Source organism: Notolepis coatsorum, assembly GCF_963971535.1.
Source record: "Notolepis coatsorum genome assembly, chromosome: 6".
NCBI lineage: Eukaryota > Metazoa > Chordata > Actinopteri > Aulopiformes > Paralepididae > Notolepis > Notolepis coatsorum.
This window is the reverse complement of record NC_140170.1, coordinates 65,455,699-65,473,514: the sequence shown is the minus strand read 5'-3', so window position 1 is coordinate 65,473,514 and position 17,816 is coordinate 65,455,699. Positions and strand designations below refer to the sequence as shown.

General features: G+C 43.1%; 1 protein-coding gene across 1 annotated transcript in view; it reads left to right on the top strand.

Moving 5' to 3' along the window:
- The first annotated feature begins 356 nt into the window (after positions 1-356).
- Positions 357-17,816, top strand: part of pmela (premelanosome protein a) — an 18,010-nt gene continuing 550 nt past the window's right edge. Inside the window, exons 1-11 of the mRNA XM_084316513.1 lie at positions 357-506; positions 3,844-3,984; positions 4,554-4,700; positions 8,938-9,072; positions 9,569-9,730; positions 10,334-10,615; positions 10,903-12,105; positions 12,656-12,805; positions 13,499-13,601; positions 14,622-14,827; positions 15,834-15,924. Of these exons, the coding sequence (XP_084172639.1) occupies positions 455-506; positions 3,844-3,984; positions 4,554-4,700; positions 8,938-9,072; positions 9,569-9,730; positions 10,334-10,615; positions 10,903-12,105; positions 12,656-12,805; positions 13,499-13,601; positions 14,622-14,827; positions 15,834-15,924 (2,672 nt within the window). The 5' untranslated portion in view covers positions 357-454. The remainder of the gene's footprint in view (positions 507-3,843; positions 3,985-4,553; positions 4,701-8,937; positions 9,073-9,568; positions 9,731-10,333; positions 10,616-10,902; positions 12,106-12,655; positions 12,806-13,498; positions 13,602-14,621; positions 14,828-15,833; positions 15,925-17,816) is intronic.

Sequence of the window (17,816 nt, the reverse complement as noted above, 5' to 3'; positions counted from 1 at the left end):
ATGTGTTACCGATCGGTCCGAATATTTTCAAAAGGGGTGAATTTTCGTATTAATCTTAAAATTATGACACATTATTCTTATTGGCATGCAATGTCATTAGTAGATAAATAATACATTTAAGTAAAAAAAAAATAAAAGAAAGAAAGAAAGAAAGGAAATAAACATAAAAGTGTTTATAATACTTACAGTACTTATACTTCACCAGAAACTCATTAACATAACGTACCTCTCAGTCTTAACAGTGCACACCAAGGGGGGTGGTGCCAGTTTGCAGGCTTCTCGTGATGTCAGAGGTGAGAGGGAAGTTGATGGTACTTAAAGCAAGACACAATACTTTTCCTCAAGTCTCTCTGGGAGTTGTGCTGGGGATTAGAATCGGGGGTGAGGAACAGGGTTTAGAAGAAGAAAAAATAAAACTATAAAAAAATAAAAGGACACACTTCCAAACCACACAATGAGGACGTTACCGCTGATGGTGTTTGTGCTGGCATTGGCATCTGCAGGAAGTAAGTGTATCTGATTTATAGTTTAAAATCTGATTATATCACAGGTTTGGTTATATTTTATCTTATTGATCAGATCTCTCTGCATCCTCCTACGGGTTAATAGCTACAGAGATCATTAGTTCTTATCTCTTGAGTGCTCTGTAAGCTTAATTTTTAAGACTAGCACTTTGGATTTCTACAATATCATGAGAGTGTTTACAGTGCATTCGTTTTTTATAATTTTTTTGGCGTTTTATCGCTTTATTACTACTGGGCAGTCCAGTAGGGAGAGACAGAGGAGAAATGGGAGACAGAGTGGGGGGAAGACATTCGGGAAATAACGACGGATTCGGGAATCGAACCCGGGTCGCCCGTGTCGCGGCTGAGCACGCTATGTGGTTCGCCACTGGGGCGCCCCGTGCATTCGTTTTCTAAATCTGTGAATAATGTTACCGCTTCCCAACTATGTGTGTGTGTGTGTGTGTGTGTGTGTGTGTGTGTGTGTGTGTGTGTGTGTGTGTGTGTGTGTGTGTGTGTGTGTGTGTGTGTGTGTGTGTGTGTGTGTGTGTGTGTGTGTGTGTGTGTGTGTGTGTGTGTGTGTGTGTGTGTGTGTGTGTGTGTGTGTGTGTGTGTGTGTGTGTGTGTGTGAGTGAGTGTGTGAGTGTGTGAGTGTGTGTGTACTGAATATACTGTATCACCCATAGTCTTTGGGCCACATATAATATGCTGTGAATGAGTTGTGATTTTGCACTGGATTTGTGCCGAAATGTGTAATGTGTGTTATATGATGCACCTTGTTTTAATTGTTATATGTGAAGCACTTTGAAACAATGTTGAAAAAGGTGCTATATAAATAAAAACCTACTTACCTACTTACTTACTTACTAACTAATACAGCTTAGTACTTTTAGCCTGTGAAAGACAATGAAACAGCAGCAACCTGCCACAGATTAACGCTGATAATGAAACATACCTCTATTACATGGCAATTACTTTTACGTATAACAACAGATTCTCTGAGTGAAACAAACAAAATGTTAAATGTAAGATAATAATAATAATAATGATAATAATACATGATCACCAAACTATTTGACCAGCTATTTATCCAGCTTTTGTGGGATACACACACACACATTTGATACATGAATATTACTGTGATTTTATTGTTACACGTGACTTGATGAAGTGTGACTTGACATGTGAATTTGTGAGAAAACCGTCGGACCGACAACATCACGAGCGGAGCGGGAGGCTGCCCAAATGTCTGAGCTCTCATTCCTGCGCGCGGGATTACAGACGTAGAGCTCAGCTGATAGTCATATGAAAGGGATTGAGGGGATTGCAGGATCATGTGACTCCCTCATCGAGAACCCCAGCGACCAAAACACAACACACACACAATGCACCTGCTCCTCTAATATCTCTTATTGTAAAATAAAGTCAATAATATTCATCAATCTAGGATTTTTGTAGCCTTTTCCTGCAAGACGATACATATTTTTGAAACAAATTGCAACTCACTCACTGGCAGATTGAAAGATGACCTGAAAAACTGAAATGAAAAAACAAGGACACAGTGTCATAGATGCAAAGCGCTTTACTCACAAAGTGCATTTACTGTGAGTGGCCACTAGGGGACAGAGTGGCTAACCGTGAGTGAGTGGGTGAGTGAGTGAGTGAGTGAGTGAGTGAGTGAGTGAGTGAGTGAGTGAGTGAGTGAGTGAGTGAGTGAGTGAGTGAGTGAGTGAGTGAGTGAGTGAGTGAGTGACCAAGTAAGTTACTGAGTTACTGAGTTAAGCCAAGTTCAGACTAAATAATTATAGTCCCGATTTTGCACTTGAAAAATCTGAGAATGCAGATTAAAGCTACAGCATATAAGATTTCTTTGTTTGAACTTTGCTCCAAATCATATCTTAACGTGCACACAATGAGCCACTGTCTACTGTGAGTGAATTTCATTGACCAGTGTAGCAGCAGTGCAGAGATATTCCATTCTAAAGTTTCACATCTATGCTCTCCTTTCCAACCAATCAGAGAAGCCCAAAGGCATTATGTTCAATAACAATGTAATTTAAAGGTTTAAATGGTCCTCACTTTGGCCGAAAAATCCCGTCCACATTGATTAGAAAATCTCAGACCTCACAACAACACAAAAACTAAAAAAACACCTGTACGCTAGTTGAATGGATAAACGTTATTTAACATTGCAGAATGTTATTACTTATTACTACAACGTTACAAGCTCAAACACCTTATAACTACTACTATTGTCGTGTCAAAATGGTTCTCTCCTCTTTGTATACCTTTGTCCTCACAAGTATTCTGCCAGGGAACTTATGGACACGACAATAGTAGTAGTTATAAGACGCTGTTGTTAGCTTACATGCTAATGGCAATGGGATCGACCATAGCATTGCTACCTAGTACCGCTAGTTGAGTGGATAAACGTTATTTAACATTGCAGAATGTTATTACTTATTACTATTGTCGTGTCCATAAGTTCCCTGGCAGAATACTTGTGAGGACAAAGGTATACAAAAAGGAGAGAACCACTTTGCATCGGGCATTGTTAGGTAACAGCTGTTCGATTTCAGCGTCCCCTGCTACGCTCATAGCGAGGGGGGCGTACTAGCGTAGGTCAGCGGCCAATCAGAGCGCAAAACGGGAACCCGGAAACGCGGATGCGTTGTAAAAAGGCTACACGCGTACTGGAGGCTGTAGGGAGCTCTCCATGGTCCTGATTGCAAAGAAAATATCTATATACATGTGGACAGTGAGTGAGTGAGTGAGTGAGTGAGTGAGTGAGTTCACCCTGGCAGGGGTTTTCAAAAAGGTTGAGTTTCAGTCACCTAAAAGCAGACAAAAGGCCAAACTGAGTAGAGAGTACGTTTTCAATACCCGTGTACGTGTGGAACGCATTATGTATGTGGTTGAGTCTACATGGTTCTCATTCCAAACAATCAAAAATCTAAACGAATAGCGGCTTTAAAAAAGGAACTAAACTATGTTTACTATCTGAAGTGTTCTTTTGAGAGGCAGAACAAAGGAATGAGAAAACGGACGACTAATGACCACCAAACTTTTTGTAGCTGTGTTACTGTGAACTTTTGTGTTATTTGATAATTGTGTACAGAGATTTATTGTGTAGCACCATACGTTTGAGTTCTTAATCATGTTGTCCGCAGTATAATGACAATAAAGACTATTCTATTCTATTATTCACCAGTGGCAACCTAGAGTATAGAAAAGCCCATCAATGAACAGTAATATAGCTTGTTGTTATTTCATCGGTGAGAGACGATCATGTGGACCCTTCAGATTAAAAAATGTGACAACGACGCTTTGTCTTTTCCAGAGCATGGAATTGGAACTGAACCCGGAAATGGAGCCGGATCTGGATCTGGAGGCGTAAGTTTCACACCCTACCGCACGTGGAACTCGTGGACGTACCCTGTATGGAAAGACGGCGACTCAAAATTCAGGAACTGTTGGGCCGGTGAGTTTCGCTACGTAGTAAAACTACGCTGTTAATTGAATGAAATGAATGAAATGAATGAATGAATGAATGAATTTATTTCGGTGTTCTTTTTTATATTGCCTACCCTTTTTACATTACATTATTAATAAAAAGAAATTAAATAAACATAATTCAGTACATAATTTGCAAAAACAAAAACATAAGGTTACGAAAGTTTCATAGTTTTAGTGTACAGTTTATACAGTAATATACAAAAAGTATACAATTTATTTATTTATTATTTCCACAATTTTAATAGTTATGTTATAATAAAATATAATTAGGATTATAATAATCATTTGTATTTATGTATCACCTTATATTTTAATAATTTCTTAAATGTATGTTCATACAGAACCAAGCATTTCACTATAATGTACCTTATACAGTATGTGACAAGTAAAACAAAACTTGAAACTTGAAACTTGAACTTTGGTAGGTGCTGCTGGGATGAAAAGTATGACCAATAAAGAAGACGTAACCTGCATACTTGTCGCATGATATCAGATGTACATTTTCTTTTTCAAATTGTGACATCATTTCCCCAGGTGGTCAGGTTACCTTTGAGCTAAAGAACGACGCGCCCACGCTGACTGGAGCCAAAGCCACCTTCCATATCGACCTGCGTTTCCCACCCAACCAAACGGTGCTTCCTGACGGGCAGGTCGTCTGGGCGCGTAACTGCACCGTCAATGGTAAGCTGGCGCTCTTTAACTACTGCACCCCATTGACTTTCTTAACCCTTTCACTACCACACGACCAAAGGGTTAACCCTTTCACTGCGACAATACAGAAGGTTAACTGCCACACGACAAAGGGTTAACCCTTTCACTACCACACTACAGAAGGTTAACCCTTTCACTACCACACAAAGATTATTATTATTTTTTTTTCATACAGTCAACATATTCTTAAATAATAGCGCTGCCCGAGGCTGGGCATGATACAGTCAACATATAGCAAGAGAGAGAGCGAGAGAGAGCTCCCGTTCTACAGTCAATATACAGTGTACAGAGAGAGAGAGAGAGAGAGACACATTGGAAATAAATTGAAATGCTATTTGGCCCTAAACAGAGAGTACACAGTGGCAGAATACCTGAGCACTGTGACTGAAGATCCTTGACTAGGTACAGACTCAGCGAGCACAGCCTAGCCATCGAGAAAGGCCGCCATAGGCAGACTGTGTGTGTTAGAAAGAGAGAGAGAGAGAGAGAGAGAGAGAGAGAGAGAGCATGTGTGTTTGTGTGTTAGAGAGAGAGAGCATGTCTGTGTGTCGTGTGTGTGTGTGTGTGTGTTAGAGAGATAGCATGTATGAGAGAGATAAGCAAAGATGAGCCCCTAAAGGATATTCAACTTTTAATGGAAGAACAAAACAGAAGGAAAAGATAACTTCACAAAGGCAACATGAATATACATAGATCCAAAAGGACAAAGATCAACACTTAAATCCAAAGAGAAGAGGGTCTATACCAGAGAAAACAAAGTAGCAAGGAGCCAATGGCTGACATCAGCTAAATAGGCTAACTGCAAATAGAGTAGCCAGGTACTGACACCAGGCCACACACAGCTTTGGCCAACGCTACCCAAGCTACACAAACGACCAAGACAATTCACACACAGCACATGTCGTATCTCCAAATGTTGTGAAGTAACATATGTTTTGCCTGGAAAAAAACATCGTTATTAACAAAAAATTCGGGAGGGGAAGGAAGGAAGAGTGGGGTAATGTCCAATGGACATCTTACCTGCACCAAGGAACGCAGGGCGAAAGGCCGCAACACAGGTCTCCACGTTGACGAAAGGCCTCTCGCTGGCGGGACAAAAAGAAGCTATGGCCGGAGCCTTGTCATGGTGCAGGCCCGACTACATCTTCTGTCAAAGATGATGTCGTAGTCAGAGTGCCAGGGCCTGCTATTCTCACGGCTAATGTCAATGGTCGTAGCACAAGCTAACAGCTAACTCTAGGCTAACTGATAGCATCAAGCTAACGTTCCCAGCCGAGCGAAAACGAGCAGCTAACGTCGTAGCTAAACAGCTAACTGGCTAACAGTTAGCTCAACCCGGCTATCGCTAACCATTAGCTAACGCAGAAGCAAGCTATGCGGCTACCACTGAAAAACTGTACAACGTGAGAAAAGCAATACAGGCCAACACTTCAGACAGCCGCTGTGTTTTCCTCTTCTCATACGAAGAGAGAAGGGAAAAAGAAGGCAATACACGTCCCACTACAGAGTGGTGTTTACCATAGCGGTGCCGGCAACAAGTCCCTCGCGGACTATAGCCGACTTGAGCATGGAGATATTCTCATAATGAAACACCAAGCTCACCTCCCTCGCACCAGGTGCTGACAACAGGCCACACACCGTTAGCTACTAGTACTACAACAGCTAGTCGGCCCGTTTGGCTCCCGAGAGAGAGAGAGAGAGAGAGAGAGATATCCACGGCGGGAATAGAATAGAGTGCATTAAAAACTCACCAAACGTCCAAGAGGATGGAGACAACCGCGTGGAGTTGATGAAGTTCATCTGCCGAACGACCGTCCTCTTCATCTTGGCATAACAATGCTGCACGCGCTGTCTCTAGGTTAGCTAACGCTAGTTAGCCTTTAGCTAAGCTAGCTACTAGCCGACATCATCATGGCTATATCCCGACTGAACCACACGTTAGCACTCAATATTATAACGTAGCTAAAGCTAACTAGCTGTCCCTGTCTTTAGCCGGGATGGCTAGCCTGACTGAACTGTCTAACATGCAACAACTTCCATCTTCAGTCCATCTGCCGAACGATGTCCTCTTCATCTTGGCTGGCATAACCTCCAATGCTGCACGCGCGAAATAGTCAGACGCTAGTGATGGGTCGGTCATGAGCGACTCGTTCATAAGAGCCCATTCATTGCCGTGAGCGTGAGTCGAATCGCTCACATCTGGCAATGAGTCGGTTCACGCCCCCTCCCCCCCCCCCCCCGGCACGCACACAGACACACACAATGAACTCAACAGACGCTACCTTACCTGTAACCCCTCCCCTCATTGAAACCAATTCTGCTGCCTGCAGAGCCTCAGAGCTGCCTGCAGAGCCTCAGAGCCAGGAACAAGTCAGACACATTCTACAAACGTGTCTAATGTGAAATATATAAGCATATAAGCAAAACTAGATTTTAGGTCTGTGATGAAAAAGGGCCTCGCGGGAAGGGGGGCCTCGCAAAAAAAAATAAAAATAATAATAATAATAATAATAAATAAATAATTATAATTTTTTATTTATTTTTATTTTTTTGTGCGAGGCCCCCCTTCCCGCGAGGCCCTGTGCGACCGCACTGCTCGCACACACCCTGAGGCGGCCCTGGTGGTAGTGAAAGGGTTAATGGGCTGTGGTTGTACAGGTCTGTGTTTGTGTGTTTTGTCTTTGAGGTCATCGATGGCCTATGGACTGCATTTATATATAGTTTTTAATATGCAAAGCGCTTTACAATTTGTTCCTCACATTCACATTCACACCGATGGCGGAGGTGACCAAGGTGCCAACCTGCTCATTGGGATCAGTTAGGGGTCAAGTGTCTTGCTCAAAGGGGGTGGCTAGGTGGTGTAGTGGGCAAGGCGCTCGACACCAGTGCAGGAGACGCTGGGTTCGAGCCCAGCTCTCCGCATTGCTATCAGCTTGGCTGGTCGTTCATACTAATACAATTGGCAGTATTAGGGGGTGGGAAGCTGATGGGTGGGGATTGGACGTTGTGGACAGCGACTCCTACAGGTCGGTTGGTGCACCTGCACAGCAGAATCAGGAAGCGACGGGGGCGGCGTGTCCCTCCCACGCAGACCCCCGACGCTGAGAGATCGCGCTGTGCAGGTGAAAAGATGCGACGGCTGCTTCCTCGAGTACCGGAGGGGACACGTGATGTAAGGCTTCGTCCACATTGCAGCCGGCTTGTGGGAGGCATGGCCTAACAGCGTTCGAGACAGGGGAGGGTAGAATTGGACAATATGAAATTGGGATGGGAGAAAAAATAGAAAATGGGAGAAAAAGTAGACAAAAAAAAGTGTCTGGCTCAAAGACACTTCGACGCACTGCCGGGAGGAGGGGGAATCGAACCAGGCACCTTACCAGACGACTGCTCTATCTCCTGAGCCACAGTCGGCCTAGTCGTGGTTAGAGAGAGAGACCCACAACTTAGATAAGATAGGATAGGATATTCCTTTATTGATCCCCATGGGGAAATTCGGGTGTCATAGCAACATGGGGGAGGGGGGAGGGGGGAGGGGAGGTACAGGTATGGGCAGGGTAATAGAAGAAATACATGAATATAGGCAATCAAATCAAATCTGAATATAGACTATCCCATAAACAGAAGGTCACGAGTTTGGGTCGCCCGTGACGGCCAATGTTCTCACCCCTGTCCCTGAAGTGTCCTTGAGCAAGACATTGAATCCCCCTCATTCTCCAGCTGCACCACAAATAGCTGACCATATACTGTGACCCCTCTGGTCAGACCTGCGTTGTTAAATGTGTCAACATGTATCTGTTTTAAATATATGTGGGGTTTGCATGGCTTAGTGGGTAATTTCTTGAATGGAGCCTCCACCATGTGTTGGCTACTCTAGTGGTGTTTTTTTCTCCTCACTGGATCTGCCATACAATGGGCCTAATTTATCAAGCGAAAAAATATCATTATTTTACACTTTAAAATAAATTGGTTTATATATTCAATAAGTCCTTGAAAACAGCTGGCATGCATATTTTGTGTTTTAAGTACATAGTGTATTCTATACATTTTTCAACCTTTTATACAAACTGAAATATTGATAAATGAGGCTCAGTCTGTCTTTTCTGTTCACTTCTTTCAGACCTGTTTTGTATTTCTCCATACTGTGTTCTACTCTTGTTGTGGTTATTCTTGTTGACATACTAAGCACCGTGGTCTTCCTCTCTGTCAGGAACACAGTACCTTAAGGGTCAGGCCATATACCCCGACAGAGATATTGCTGCAACTGGAGCCTTCCCTGACGGCACACCATTCAAGCGGCGTCAAAACAGAGGACCTGAATACGTGTATGTGTGGAAGACATCGGGTAAAGAGGATTCAGTTAATTTACAGTTAGTTTTCGTACAGCACACTGTACAGTCTTTTCTTGTCTTAGGGACTGGCAAAAGATAATAGCAACTTCTGGGCCCACCTTCATTATACAGCATACTAATAGTAGCATGCATTTCTTAACAAATAACTAGCCCAGGGACCAACAGCGGTCCCCGGACCACTGGCATATTATTTGAAACCTTAGAGATTGCTTTATACGGGAAATATAATTATTAAAATAATTATTTGAAGCTCTGGTATCTAGTTCTTAACATGCTTTAATTATAATTGAATGTTGAGAACCCTTAACCTCTTGTTTAAAAGTTCTTAGATTGATGGATCGAGACCTAGTACTACATGAGACACCCAGAGAGGCCAAGTTGTAGAGGATATCATAGCATTTTGAGAACCCATGTACTAGTAGGCCCAGCATTTATCTCTCAGCTAAATCAGTTGAATTTAGTTTTTGACAATTAACTTCTCTCTCCAAGGACGTTACTGGCAGGTTGCAGATGGACCCGCCTCTTCACTCACTATCGGCACAGAGCAGCTGCCCCTAGGATCCTACCTGATGGAGGTTGTCATCTACCACTGCCGCGGCACTGACCGGTTCATTCCTCTCGGTTACGCCTCCACAGTGTTCTTCATCACAGGTGAGCACGTCAATCAAATGTGATTAGAGTACACTGTACACAATACACTAAAAGCGCACGTAAGATGTTCTATCGTGTAAATGTACATGGTTGAGTCCGTGCGGTCGATATTCCGAATGATCAAAGATCTGTAAACTACGGAGTTGGTTGCAGTCAACCAGACTCTTTAGCTCACCTGGTTAGTACGGTCCCCTGTGGATCCTATTGTCCCAGGTTCAAATCCACTTGGTTACATTGGTGTCAGCGGTGGAATTTCACTGCCGTGTGAATCTGTATCCAGGCTTACGTAGCAATGGCGGCGGGATCTCAGTGCCTTAACCCTGGGAAAGTGCATGCATGGACGAAAAAAATTTCATCGCCGTGGACACACTTCTCAGGGGGAGGACGACTGTAAACTACAGATGAGTCGGTTGCAGTCAACCAGTACCTACTAACGTGCCTGACCCTTTAAGCTCAGCTGGTTAGTGCGGCCGCCTGCGGGTCCTATGGTCCCAGGTTCAAATCCACTCAGTTATAGATCTTACCTTTGAATATAAACACCATACCATCCATCAATTACAAAACTCACCCATAATATCCTGATATCCTTTCCTTTGCCGTCAGACCAAGTCCCTTTCACAATATCACTCAACCAAGTCAGCGACGTGAACCAGGGCGACCAGAGCTTCATCCAGAACAGAGCCATCGCCTTCAACGTGAACCTCCACGACCCCAGCGAGTACCTCTCCAACGCGGAGATCACCTACAACTGGGACTTTGGAGACGAGAGCGGAACTCTGATCTCGAGAGACGCCGCCGTCACACATACGTACCTTACGACAGGGACCTACAAGCCCCAGGTGGTCCTGATGGCAAGCATCTCCAACTGCGCGAATCCTACCACTGGTGAGATTCTGCTCGCTTTTTTACTCACTTGTTTGTTGTAATGGTTGAAATACCATTTATTGCTGCTGTTGGGTGAGAACCCTGTATCTCCTAGTTTTGGGGATGATCATGTTTTGACTTTAATGGACGTTTTCTGTACTTTTCTACGGGTTACAGGGGTGCAAATCATGCCCACTTAAAATCATCAGAGTGAAAATCACATTGCATTTCTTAATTCCTGAGACGTTGTCCTTTGTTGAACACACAACGTCATAGTAGTCTCAAGTTTCCTCACGTTTCCCCCCCAGTTGTTACTACCGATCCCTCCGCCGCCCCAGCTTTGATCGTGATGGCGCCCACCCCAGCAGCACCCGCCCCGGAGGGAGATGCCACAGCTCTGGACGTGCCTGCGGCTGAGGCCGTCCTTACTGAAGACCTCGCGCTCGCTGCCTCCACAGACGCAAACGCAGAAGGAGAGGCAGACTTAGCCGCAGACGTAACCACAGACACAGTTGCCCTGGTGGCAACGGATGTAGCTGCAGCAGTGGTAGATGAAGCTGCAGCAGTGGTAGATGATGGTGCAGTAGTGGTAGATGATGGTGCAGTAGTGGTAGATGATGGTGCAGCAGTGGTAGATGATGGTGCAGTAGCAGTAGATGACACTGCAGCAGTAGATGATGCTACAGCAGTGGTAGATGATGGTGCAGTAGCAGTAGATGACACTGCAGCAGTAGATGATGCTACAGCAGTGGTAGATGAAGGTGCAGTAGTGGTAGATGACACTGCAGCAGTAGATGAAGGTGCAGTAGCGGTAGCTGATGGTGCAGTAGCGGTAGCTGATGGTGCAGTAGCGGTAGCTGATGCTACAGCAGTAGTAGATGATGCCACAGCAGCAATAGATGATGCTATAGCAGCAGTACTAGTAGATGACGGTGCATTAGTAGTAGATGACGGTGCATTAGTAGTAGATGACGGTGCAGCAGTAGTAGATGACGATGCAGTAACAATAGATGCAGCAGTAGATGGCGATGCGGCGATGATAGATCCAGCAGCTGCAGCAGCTGCAGCAGTAAATGCGGCCGCCGCCGGAGTAGACGCCGCTGCGGCCGCGCTAGACAACGTCGCAATAGTAATAGACGATGCCGTGGCAGCGATAGATGGAATCACACCGGCCGGAGACGACACCACACTAGCACCAGACGCAGCAGTCATAAACATGATCGCCGTCGTCGCTTCCGTCGTCCCCGTCGCCGAGGGAGAGGCGGTCGCGGTCGACCTGGCGGTCACCGTCCCCGCGGTGGTTCCTGACGCGGTCACCGTCGCTCCCGAGGAAGAGGCGGCTGTCGAGGTGCAGGAGGTCGAGGTGGTCGTGACGGTGGCCCCCGTGGATAACGTTATACTTCCTGCCACCGAGAGTCCAGCCGTGGTAGAGGAGGCGCCGGCTGAACCGGCTGCCGACGCCGAGGGGGAGATTGTGGAGACTGTAAACGAGGTTGCCGCCGACACCGCAGGTGATCAGTTACATTAGATTAGATTATTTGTATTAAAAGAACAAAACATGTTTGTGAATTCATCATGAAAGCAGAGCATACCTTTTTATATGTTGTCTGGCTGTGTGACGTTAACTTGTTAGCATTACATTACACAAGGATAGCTTAGCTTAGCAAAGAGCTACACCGACGTCGTCGCTGTTGGGATTTCAAACACACCCATTATTATTATTATCAAAACATACTCTTAGGCTGATGACCATGCGATGCCTGGTCACACAGCTCTATATTCTCTCAATATACATGTAGATCGACATATAGATTTACAGACACAAGCCAAAATCGTTACTAGAGAAGACAAGTTAACGTGGTGCCGCATGGCAGGTAGACAGGAAGTGAAGTGAGCTGGCTCAAGTTAAATCAAATTAAACCGGTTGCTACATCAAGTACAAACAAGGAGCGCCACTTAGTGACCAAAACATGGCACTGCAACGAAATAATAACACAGTAGGCACATTTGTGACTTTGTCATCGTTGGTCAAAATCAACTTCTGTCTTTCTCGTTAACCAGCGCCCGCAGACAACGCGGTGATTGTCCCCGTTGAGGACGAGATTGTCGCCCCTGCTGCTCTCGTCCTGACTAAGAGACAAGCCCCAGAGCTGCCGGTCGACTGCATGGTGTATCGCTACGGGTCCCGCGCCACCACTGTGAACATCGTCCGTGAGTCCAACTGTTCCTGCACACAGCTGTGTTCTTCCACACTACTGTTCCTCCTTTTTTTTTTATCAATTGATTTTATTAATACATTTGTTCATGAAAAGTACAACATGATAAACGCAGGAACCAAAAGCTAAAAGAATTTACAATAAAGAAAGCCATTTGCTGTAAGTTCCTGCAAGTTCCTTCCTGGACATTTACGGTGGCCAGTTTTTCGAATTGCAGCCTCCCGTAGGTGCTCTTTGAGAGCGGTTTTGAATGTGGGTAGGGATTCACAGAACAGAACAGAGGAACAGAGGACCGAGCAATAACATATTTGACAATGATACGTCTGTTTCTAAGCTGGCCCCAAGCTTTCACTGCACACTTTGTTTTTTTACTTAAAATCTTATTTTCTTTATTATTATTATTATTATTATTATTATTATTATTATTTATTATTATTATTATTATTATTATTATTATTATTATTATTATTATTATTATTATTATTATTATTATTATTTTATTTTACACAAGGTGGCACTGCCGCTGCCCCTATACCACTGTTTACCAAAAGCCCTGCAAGAACTAAACACACAAACAGCCCCCCCCCCCCACCTTCCCTAAGTGAGGCCTTTGCTCTGCCACCTACAGATATGATTTCATAACAGTCATCACTCACGGTATCTCTTCTCTCTTGACGTTGCCATGCAGAGGCTATTGAGAGTGTGGAGATTCTGGAGGCGGCCACCGTGGTTTCTCAGTCTACGGAGCTGGACCAGGCCGCTGTGGACCTCACCATCAGCTGCCAGGGGAGGTGAGTAGGTCAGGAGGGCTGAGAGAGACCCTCCTTCTTCTGCCTCTGACAAGAAGCAGTGCAGAGAAGTGGGCTTGAGACTCGAAGGTTGCCGATTCAATCCCCAGAGGGGGGGGGGGGGGGGGGGGGATGAGAATGAATAACACTCTCCGCATCTTCAACATCCACTGTCAAGTGTTCTTGAGCAAGGCACTTAAAGGTGCTGTAAGTGGTATTTTTTTGTTAAATTAAGTGTTAAATAGCTCTACATTCCGACAGCCATCAATGATAGAGAGTGTTTGGTCAGTAACATGGGTCTCCCAGTCCCTCCGCTCTGCAGAAACACAAAATAAATGTTCTGGTATCCCTTCCCACTTTATCCAATCAGGAGAGAGACTTATTTCAAGAAATCCTGCCAAGCCAAATTAGCTTATTGCACCAGCAGATTATTTTACTTGTTTAAAGCACATATTATTACAATTCTATTCTATTCTATTGTACCTTTATTAAAATGTTGTTTATATATTCCATTTTATTTTATTCTACCTTAATTGTCTGTGAATGTTGCACCAAATGGCCTAAACAAATTCCTTGTATGTGCAAACGTACATACAAAGACCTTTCTGATTCTGGTTCTGATTCTGATTTGCCCAAAACTATAGTAACAGGATACCAGAAAATGGAGGGACTGGGAGATCCACATTACTGACCAGACACTCTATATCAGTGATGACTGTTGGAATGTAGAGCTACTATTTTAACACATAGACAACTTATTTTAACAAAGAAATACCATTTTAACCCCCAACCACTCCAGTGGAGCTGAGGAGTGGCCTCGGTGTGAATGTGAGTGAGTGTGAAGCAGAGTGTGGCTTAATAAAAATAGCCTATTTTCACAGCAAGAAGGTTCAAACGAGTTGAGTTATTACCACATTATTCAAATCAATCTAGTGGTTAAGCAGTCACTTCGGTACACAAGGCCTATGATTTCACATACAATAGTCCTGATTATGCACATTTCCCATCCTCTCCTTCATTCAGCCTGCCGAGCCAAATCTGCATTGTCATTTCGGACGCCGACTGTGTCACGACAGTGGAGACCATGTGCAGCGAGGCCGCGCCGTCTCCAGACTGTCAGATGGTGCTTCGCCAGTTCTTCAACGACTCTGGTGTTTTCTGCATCAACGTCTCTCTGACCAACGACGTCAGTCTTGCCATGACAAGTGCTAAAGTCAGTGTGTCAGTCGGTGAGTGGATGAAATTGGTACTTTTTTTTGTGAGCCACAAAAGTCAGATTCAGATTCAGATTATTTTATTGTAAAAACTTCTTTTTTTAAATGCACATACATTCAGAAAAGAAACGTGAGATGCTTGTTTTTCCCGGTTCCTCAACTGTAGATTTGTAAACATAGTATAGACAATGTTTACAATTGACATAGTATAGTATATTTTATCTATACAAACTATAACTATAAACTATAACTATAAATATCAATTATAACTATAAACAAGCTATAAATAAACTAACGTAGTTTACCAGGGCCAGTTTCGAATTGCGGCCTCCCATAGGTGCTTTTTTAGAGCGGTTTTGAATATATAAACTATAGACTATACTACTATAGACTATAAACTAAAACTAAACTAAACTATAGACTAAACTAAACTATAAACTAAACATAATACACAACGTATATTTTATCTATACAAACTATGCTATGCTAACTGTATAAATAGCTATAAACTATAGACTATAAACTAAAACTACAAACTAAACTATAAAATTAAACATAATACACAACGTATATTATATCTATACAAACTATGCTATGCTAACTGAATAAATAGCTATAAACTATAGACTATAAACTAAAACTAAACTATATAGACTAAACACAATACACAACGTATATTATGTCTATACAAACGATGCTAATATGCTAACTGGATACATATACGTGGATACGTAGTAGTAGTAGTAGTAGTAGTAGTAGTTTATTCAGTCATCATCTCACACAATACAATATACACAATCATTTAACAATATTTGATTCTACAGTGACTGAAAAGGTATACAGACTGAAGCATAATGCTTATATGTCTGTCCTATATTCTTAACAAAATTAAGACTCCAAAACAGTAGTATAATAAACTAAAACTATAAACTAAACATAGACTAAACATAATACACAATGTATATTCTAGTCACTTATAACATGGGACTTTCTTCCTCACACTGACTGCTTTGCTTCACAGGCGCCGACGGTTCTGTGTCTGGAACCATAGCGATGGTTTTCGGTGTTGTGGTTCTTGTCTGTGTTGCCGGCACTATTGCTTTGACCTACAGGTGAGTGTAAAATAATCTTTATTTTTGAGCGTCAAACACTTAATTTCCTCCATTCTGCTGTACTTTTGTAGATTTTGAGCGTCAAACACTTAATTTCCTCCATTCTGGTGTACTTTTCTTTTATGCACCAATTTGTGCCTTTTCTGCATTCATTTATGGTGGAAATGTCTTTATTTTTTTTGATCCACTTTTTCTCCCATTTTCTATTTTTCTCCCATCCCAATTTCGTATCATCCAATTCAACCCTCCCCTGTCACGAACGCTGTTTCTTGCCTCCCACAAGCCGGCTGCAATGTGGACTAAGTCATAGCACAAGTCCCCTCCGGTACTTGAGGTAACAGCAGTCGCATCTTTTCACCTGCGCAGCTCGATCTCTCAGTGGCGAGGAGTAACGCGTGGGAGGCTCACGCTGCCCCGACACTTCCTGATTCTACTGCGCAGGCGCACCAACCGACCTGTAGGAGTCGCTGTCCACAACGCCCGATCCCCACCCATCAGTTTCCCACCCCCTAATACGGCCAATGTGTATTAGTATGAACGACCAGCTAAACTGAAAGCAATGTGGAGCGCTGGGCTCAGGCGAGCCCAGCGTCTCCGCATTTGTGGCGAGCGCCTTGCCCACTACGCCACGTAGCCGCCCCCAAGGAAATGTCTTTATTTATGTAAAGGGAAAGACAACATTTAGGTCCTGAAATTGTTGGTTAATATAGTTACAGGTAAGAAGGAGGATATATAAATGTTTTGACCCCCTTCTTTTTTACCTCTTTTGGGGGAGGGGGTTGTCTTTCATATCTTTTGAGGGGGACACATTTACCTCTTCTCAATATTGAGGGGGACATGTCCCCTGCACCCCCCCCCCCTAATCCTAAGCATATGCATCTGGTTACGCCGTTACTTGGTGATAGAGAGAGAGAGGGAAGCTGATCGAGTGAGGATCAAGGTATCAGGAAATTGAAATGACCCGCACATTGTAGTTCTTCGAAATTGAGTGAGGGTAGAGCTACGTGTAATTATGACATACACTTCTGCCAGATTAGCACCTTCCACTGCTGATATATTTCGGAGCAGAGATCACTTTGGCCACATAATAAAATGTATCAGTTATGCCTCAATCTGGCAAATCAGTTTAATGTTGCTTTGCGGGGGAATCTCCCATTAAGAACTGTGTTTAAAGGTGCGATTAAAAAAGTTAAGTAGAGTAATCACTAAAAAAAATACATCCACAGAGCTTTTAGAAAGGTGCAGAATAAAAGCTTGATTAATGAATTTCTCATTTAAAAATAAGATGTTGGCGGGTCCAAAACTAATGTTGTTGTTCACATGTTGCAGGCATGCACCCCCTCCCTTCTTCCCATTTATCCCACATAAAATGCACCTGATTGGATCAATTACACACTGGTGCTCTAGTGCGACATCGAGTGGCTGAATGTTTATCGATAGCACCTTTAATTCACTTCAATTCAAGCAAGAACCACTCAAATGAAACTAAGATGTAGTATATATGTTGAACAGTAATCCAGAACTATTTTATTGCACTGTAAAATATATATATGTTCTATTCTACAATTTTATTGCACTGCACTATTGCACTATTTTACTCTGTCTATTTTATTTTGCTCCTTTTATTATTGTCTATTTAAAACTGAATCAAACCATAAGTGGCCTGTTGGGATGTTAGATCCTAATGTGAAAAACTGTGATTTTATGTCTGCACTTTATGTGCTCATTTTATGCCTGTCTTTTTTCTGTTGTGAAGCACTTTCAGCTGCAGTTTCTGTATGAAAGGTGCTATACAAATAAAGTTTATTATTATTATTATTATTATTATTATTATTATTATTATTATTATTATTATTATTATTATTATTATTATTATTATTATTATTATTATT